General features: G+C 40.0%; 1 protein-coding gene across 1 annotated transcript; it reads right to left on the minus strand.

Annotated features, from left to right (window-relative positions):
- Positions 1–4,769: 4,769 nt before the first annotated feature.
- On the minus strand, positions 4,770–5,700 carry LOC144254941 (small ubiquitin-related modifier 2). Its single transcript, XM_077798956.1, has one exon. It carries the CDS (start codon positions 5,580–5,582, stop codon positions 5,295–5,297), a length of 288 nt encoding a protein of 95 aa, XP_077655082.1. The 5' UTR covers positions 5,583–5,700; the 3' UTR covers positions 4,770–5,294.
- Positions 5,701–7,670: the final 1,970 nt, after the last annotated feature.

Consider the following 7,670-nt stretch of genomic DNA (forward strand, 5'->3'; position numbering starts at 1 on the left):
GACAAAATCTTGTTCTCTAATAGCACTCCCCCAAGGAACATAGACCATAATTAAGGAAACTAGCAATATCACAGGAATACAAACTGTTTTTTAAGTTTTGTAATAGTTCTTACCATCTCTCTCTCTTCTATCAAAAAATAAGGCCATCTGGATACTCTTCCCAATAAAATATCCCTGTTATTTGCTTCTTTCTGCAGTGCCTCAATGTAGCTAGGTATGTCTGCACCACAGGAACACCAAAGTTTAGTATTGACAGAGACCATAATTTATATATATATGTAATATATAAAATAAACTATATAAAAGCTTTGCCTGCTTGGGAGCTAAAGATTAGAAAAAGATGTGAATAAAGCTGGAGTATATTCAGATGATAGAACCACTAGGTATAAACTGATATAAAATTGTTTTACAATACAGATGAGGTTTTACATAACTAAACCTTGTTTGGAAATGACTGTTCCCTTAGTTTCCAGCATTATCACCTTCTTTATTCCAAAGAGTCAAGCTGTAGCACTTGCAGCCATTGTGAGGTCTCCAGTAAAAGACCAAACAACTTCTACAAACCAGGAGGAGGAAGAATTCTATAACAATGAGGCCTTGCACACCAGCAAACAAAGACAATCCATATGAAAAAGTCTAAAGATAGTGGGAAGAAAAGAAAAGAATCTCTTACAAAAGTTAGAAATAACCTTTAAAATAAAATATTAAATTATTTCCACTTTCATAAAACATGGTCTGAGTTAACCAAAGCAGTAAATAATGAGCACATCCTCCTTGGATATCTTGTTTATTCATTAGGCTTAATTTCCATCAAAATATTTAACCTGATGAAAGTGTAGAGGTTTTAAATCATGGCTGTGAATTCTTTGATGCACCTTCCATTGCAAAGTAGGCTGTCTATCAGTGAGTCTGTGACTGCCTCAATCAATGCAGTATAGCTGAGGTGATGTGCTGTGACATCCCAGGCTGCAGCTTCCACCTTGCTCACTGGGAAAGTTTACTCTAGGAGAACTGAGCTACTGAACTCTGGATAGTCAGAGAGACCACACAGAGGCAATCTGCTCAGCAAGTTTCTCTCAAAACCCATTCATCATTGTTGACAGTGACTTAGTCTACTTAGGGTACTCTGTGTACAACATAAACTCAGACATCCATCCTAGGAGTTTGAACCAGAGTAGGAAGATTTTTGCAGTGATTTTTTTTTTAAAGAGAGAGTGAGAGAGGAGAGAGAGAGAGAGAGAGAGAGAGAGAGAGAGAGAGAGAGAGAGAGAATTTTTAATATTTATTTTTTAGTTCTTGGTGGACACAACATCTTTGTTGGTATGTGGTGCTGAGGATCGAACCCGGGCCGCACGCATGCCAGGTGAGCGCGCTACCGCTGAGCCACATCTCCAGCCCTGCAGTGATTTTTTTTCCCCTGAAGGATAAGAATGCAATGCAAGGTCTGTGGAAATGACACATTAAAGTGATACTTAAAAGACCTGCTAACCATTCCAACAGGACCATAATATTTATATGCCTTCTTAAGTCTCCTGAATTTTAAATACCCTGTGGCTTTAATTTAGTGCCCAACCTGAAACTGTTCTCTACTCCCAAAACTATCTTAATTTCTTGATTTACTTGGCTATGCAAAGGCAATTATAAGAAAGGTTTTGAAGATCCACTGAAAGTCTAACTTGTGTTTCATCCATATAGGTAGAATTCAAGAAAAAATATCACAATGACCAGCTAAGTTCCACAGGAGCAGGGCTTATTTTTGTAGGCTATTGGATCACCTAGTACCTAGAGGAAGGTCTAGCATTTGGTAGATGCTCAATAAGGATTTATTGAATAAACGTCTGAACATGACAGACTCTGAAGGGTGGGCTACTGCAGAGAAGAGAAGAAATGTCAACAAATTCCACTGCCCTTAGTGTCTATTTTGGTCACTCTCCAATGAAAGTGAGACCAGTTGAAATGATTTCCTGTTGGATTGACTGAGCTTTCTAATGTGAAAGGGAAATGCTGTGGGCATGAACTTAGTGTTCTGAACATGGAGAGGAAGGAGTATACAACATGGAGCAATACAGAGCAAAGGCAGAATCAACTTCAGTTTTATCTGATATCAGGACAGAGTTGCATATCCTATACCCAATGTTTCTGCCGTGTAGTAAGACTTCCATCCTTTGAGATAATGACTAAGTGGACATTAGTCCAGCCAACTAAAGAAAAAGTACTCAGCAGGAAGCTATTTTTTTCCCTTGTATTTGGTGACATTTATGCAACGTTTTACATGATAGATTTTACCCTATATTTTGTTTCATCCTGGTACCAATGCCCCAGGAGAAAGTTCATTTGAGATTCTTTGTCACAAACAGTTTTCAAGTCTGAGCAGCAACAGAATTCTCTCACAGCCTTTCTCCTAACTGGGTAAAACATGGATCTACTATAGTTTACAAACAGAGGCACACCTGGAAATAGGAATCATGTTGCTTCCCCTGGGGATTCTAATGGTGATGAAGATGAAGATGATGGCTACCATTTTCATGTTCTATCCATTTAGTTCTCACACCTACCTACTCTGCAGGAAGTGGCTGTTACCATCATGGTCTATTATGGTTATTGGCATCATCATGATCCTCATTTTTGAGACCAGGAAGCAAGAGGCAACAGAGGTTAGGTAACTTGCCCAACTTCAAGTATTGGAACCAGGACTCAGATCAGGGTTCTTCTGACTGCAGAGTCAGCGTTCTCAAGGCCTAGACTATGTTGCCTCTCTACAGTTGTTTTTTTTTTGTTTGTTTGTTGTTGTTGTTGTTGTTGTTGTTGATCATCCTATAAATGTCCTACCTCAAAACTACAAGCATAGTTCATACAACTAATTTCATACTAAGTTCATTTCTACATTAAGAAACGACTGCTTCCCTTTTGAAGGAGGGAGAGCTATCTTCCTCTTTCGTAAGCACGTCAACTCCTACATACCTGGCCCACTTCAGCAGTGCTGTGGCACACTGTCCTGACAGGTTCACTCTCCAGATGAGCCAGTGGTTAGAGATTACAGAAGTCTGTCATTAATCTCAATGTGTTATCCAAAATGTCCCATCTGGAAGTATGTCAAGAATCATGTCGCAAATGGTTCTCTTAATGAACACAAAAACGATTCTGAGCAGCTCTGCATCCCCAAAAGTGTCATAGGGAGGCCAATCACATACACACAAATGGAAGAAAGGTCTTATCAAGTGAGGCCCTGGCTGCAGGCTCTGGCCCCCAACCCCTCAGGACAAGGCAGATGGGAAATCTTGGGTCAGGAGTGGAAAAAAGTGGGTTCTGATCCTGACTGTGCCACTCACTTTGAACTTGGTCAATGTGGGTGATGTTATTGAATTCCCTCAGATATTCAGTTCCCATCAGATAAAATGGCAATCATATAATCTACAGGGTTGCCAGATATAGCACATAAAAATGTAGGAGACTGAATTAAATTTGAATTTCAGATATACATTGAATATTTTTAAAATATAAATATGTCTCAAATATTGCATGTGTCCTATGTTTTATCTGGCAACTCTACCCCAAAGGGCTATGGTGATGGTTGAGTGAGATAACAGATGCAAAGCCAGCCCACTTCCTGGTACAATTGAGATAGATAACAGATGGCCTCTTCCTTTCTCCTATGGAAGAATTTCATGCCATCAATTATCCCCTCCTGGGCCAGCTTCTTCATCTCTCCTCTCTAGAGTTATCTTTTCTTTGACTACAAATATTCGAGTCTCCCTTATCCATTACATTTAACATAAAAAATTATAACCTGTTATCTCTGCCAGTTAAAATCCTCTTTCTCTGCAGTCTTCCTTTGCCAAATTGACTGAAAGTGTTTTGTACTCAGCCCCAGTACTTCCTCATGACCCATTCTGCATTTATTCAATGGAGAAGTAATTGAGGAGCACCTACCACTTGCCAGGCAGAGTGCCAGGAACTGGGGTACCACAGTGAGCAGAAACTGACCTGGTCCCTGCTCTCATGATGTTCTGTCTCCTTGGAATCTGACTTTCAACCCAAGATTCTGATGAGGGCACCACATTAAAAGTCACCAATGCTCTTCTAATTCCTCACTTTTCTCCTCTATCACCCTTCTCAACAAATTCATGAATTCCTTTACTTTTTCCCTTGAGGGTCTCATGTCTTCCCTCGGCTTTATTTTCTCCTAAACTCTCATCCCCAACAAATCCCTCTATGACTTTTCTATGTCAGTAAAGAGCTTTCCCCATCCACACAGTTGTTCAAGCCAGAAACCCAGGCCCCTTAGTTCTCCCTCTCCCCACATCCCTCCCATCAGCAGGTCCTTCGACTCTATGAAGAATTATACCCACAAATTGCCCATGTCCTCATCTCCATTGTTGTTATCTCATCTCCAGGTCCTTTCACCTCTCACTTGACAATGTAACAAACAGGCTCCTGAGTTCCCTGCTTCACAAACCATCAAGTTGAACTTTCTTTTTTTTTTTTTTTAAACAAGAAGTTTATTTAAACAACAAGACGCTTGACTTGAAGGGAAAACTATCTAGGAATCTTTTTTAAGAGTAATTTACGGGCTGGAGATGTGGCTCAGCGGTAGCGCGCTCGCCTGGCATGCGTGCTGCCTGGGTTCGATCCTCAGCACCACATACCAACAAAGATGTTGTGTCCGCCGAGAACTAAAAAATAAATATTAAAAATTCTCTCTCTCTCTCTCTCCCCTCTCTCACTCTCTCTTTAAAAAAAAAAAAAAAAAAAAGAGTAATTTACCCCTACTTAAAGACAGATTGCCCTACATGTAACAGCTACGTACAAAAAAGTTATAAAATTGTCCTTGGTTTTACAATGATAAATGAAAAACATTAAAATTCTCCAATCGAACAAGGTATGCAAGGATTTTTATGTTGTTCAGGTTTTTTTTTTGTTGTTTTTTTGTTTTTTGTTAAAACAGTGAGAGCAAAATAACTTACTGGAATATAAAGATAAGAGCTGAATGAGCATGCCACTAATGGAGAAAGGGGATATTTTCACAGAACCAGTATTTTTCCCCATCCCATCTCCATTTGATGTCAATCAAAACATATCATTGGCCATTTAGTTTAAAAAAATGCAATATGCTTGTGCACATACACCAGTTACTTTATGTACAATAAAGGAATGGGGAAGGGGAAAATGAAAGAATAAAGAAAACTATACTGTAGTAGTCAGGATGTGGTGGAACCAAATTGCAGTTTTCTAATTGAGAATGTATTCTTGGTCTGTAAGAACAGAGTTCTGGAGTAAAGTAGCAGGTTCCCTTTTTAGTAGACACCTCCTGTCTGCTGCTGGAACACATCAATTGTATCTTCATCCTCCATTTCCAACTGTGCAGGTGTGTCTGTTTCATTAATTGGCTGCCCGTCAAATCGGAATCTGATCTGCCTCATCGACAAACCCTGTCGTTCACAATATGCTTTCATTAGTTTACTAAGTGGTGTATGCCTCTTAATCTTAAACTGCACCACAGAACCATCCTGCCCCGCCACCTTCAAGTTAATATGATCGTTGTTCTCAGTCTTGACTCCTTCCTTGGGCTTTTCGTCGGCCATGGCGAGCGCCGGAGTCTCCTCAGCTGCCGCTTCACAAAAGAGGTACCAGGTCCGCACCGAACTAGCACACAAGCAGCTCCAGGAGTGGCAGAAGAAGGAGGCGGCAGCGCTGGACGAGGGAGAGCAAGTTGAACTTTCTTTAAAAAAAAATTGTTTTTATTAATGCATTATAGTTTTACATAATTGTGGGGTTCATTTTGACATATTTATAACTGCATATGACATGATTTGCTCCATTTCAATCCCTAGTACTGTCTTCTTTCCTTCCCTTCTCCCTCTCCCAATCCTCTTTCTATATCCTATTGATCTTCCTTCTACTAACTTATTATTTTAATTGGTATATTATAGTTATATAGAAAAGTGAATTTCATTGTTATATATTCATACATGCACATAGCATTATTTGGTCAATGTAACCAGACTCCTTGCTTCATGCAATAACCGGACTGAACTTTCTTAAAACAAACAAACAAACAAAACCAAAACCAAAACAAAAAAAAAAAACCTAATCAGACAATCTCACTTTCATGCCATATAATAAACAAATAAGGAAAGAAAGAATAAATTAAAAACAAAAAACCAGCAAACCAACAGATTTCCAAGTCTTCCCATCTGCTTAAAATAAAACCCACAGTTGTTTCCAAGGCCAAGATGGCCCTTCATTATCTGGGCCTGGCTCACTGGCTGCCTTCACTCCTCCTCCTCCCCACTTCATCACCTTAAAGTCTGGAGCCTCTGAAAGACATTCACAGGTTGACTGCTGTCCTCCTTCTGGCTCAGTTCAGACCTCACCTGCTTGGGGAGGCCTGCCCTGACCCAGCCAGCCAGCCCATCACTGTCCATCCCATCCTGCTTTACATAGCTCTCACATCACTCATTCATTGATTATTTATGTCTGTCTTCCTTTACTGGAAGGGGAGTTACACAGGAGCAAAAACCTTGTCTTCCTTATTCACCAGGACATCCCTGCTGCCTGGACACTGCCTGGAAAATGGTAACCTTCAATAGACATTTATTGATGAATAAATGAATCAGGGAATGTGAAAGAAGCAGGTAAGGAGAAGATAATGCTAAGTGAAGTTGGCCAATCCCCTAAAAACAAATGCTGAATGTTTTCTCTGATATAAGGAGGCTGACCCAGAGTTGGGTACGGAGGTAGAGCATGGGAGGAATAGATGAATTCTAGATAGAGAAGAGGGGAGGGAGGGAAAGAGAGGAGGCAGGGGATTAGCAGGGGTGGTGGAATGTGATGGACATCATCATCTAGAGTAAATGTATGAAGACACAAATTGGGTGTCAACCTACTTTATATACAGAGATATGAAAAATTGTGGCGGTTATGTGTAATAAGAATTGTAATGAAAAAAAAAAACAAACCAAAGTGCATGTATAAAGACATGAATTGGCATGAACATAGTTTATATACAAAGATATGAAAATTGTGTTCTATATGTGTAATAAGGATTGTAATGCATTCTGCTGTCATGTATTTAAAAAAATAAAATCAATAAATAAAAAAGAAGAGAACAATTTAGAAAAATTGTTGTATAAATAGAATTTTCATGTTTATCAGAATACTTGCTTGCTCCTTGCTGGTGGCCTAATATGCTAGCACCTGTTGGTAAATCTGTTAATGTTCATAGCTGAGCTGAAGAAGACAATAACAAAATCATAAAGGCATTGGAAAATTTCACCCTTTAAAAGCATTTTCCTTCCTCCTCATAAACATTTCAGAGAGGTTGAGTCCCCTGGGCAACCTTCCATATTTGTGCTGTAATAATTTCATATCAAACACAAAGGACAGGGAGACCCAGGGTGTGTGTGTGTGTGTGTGTGTGTGTGTGTGTGTGTATGTGTGTGTGTGGTGGGAGTGAGGGTGGCTTTCTCTCCTTCCCCAGCACACCCCAGGTGCCTGTTCTCTGGTGCCTGAGGCTCTTCCACCAGGGAAGCTGGGACATGTTTGCTCTTCATGGAGGCTTCGCAGACCATGGCTCATCACCTTGCTTCCAAATGATGGCATCCAGCAGGGCTTCTGCTTGCTTCCTCTAGCTACTTCTTTTTCACCTGATTTAATACAAGACAGAAATG

This window comes from Urocitellus parryii, chromosome 5 (assembly GCF_045843805.1).
Source record: "Urocitellus parryii isolate mUroPar1 chromosome 5, mUroPar1.hap1, whole genome shotgun sequence".
NCBI classification, from domain to species: Eukaryota; Metazoa; Chordata; class Mammalia; order Rodentia; family Sciuridae; genus Urocitellus; species Urocitellus parryii.

Excerpts from the sequence above, each read along its gene's own strand:
- LOC144254941 (XM_077798956.1), bottom strand. The coding sequence starts at position 5,582 with ATGGCCGACGAAAAGCCCAAGGAAGGAGTCAAGACTGAGAACAACGAT.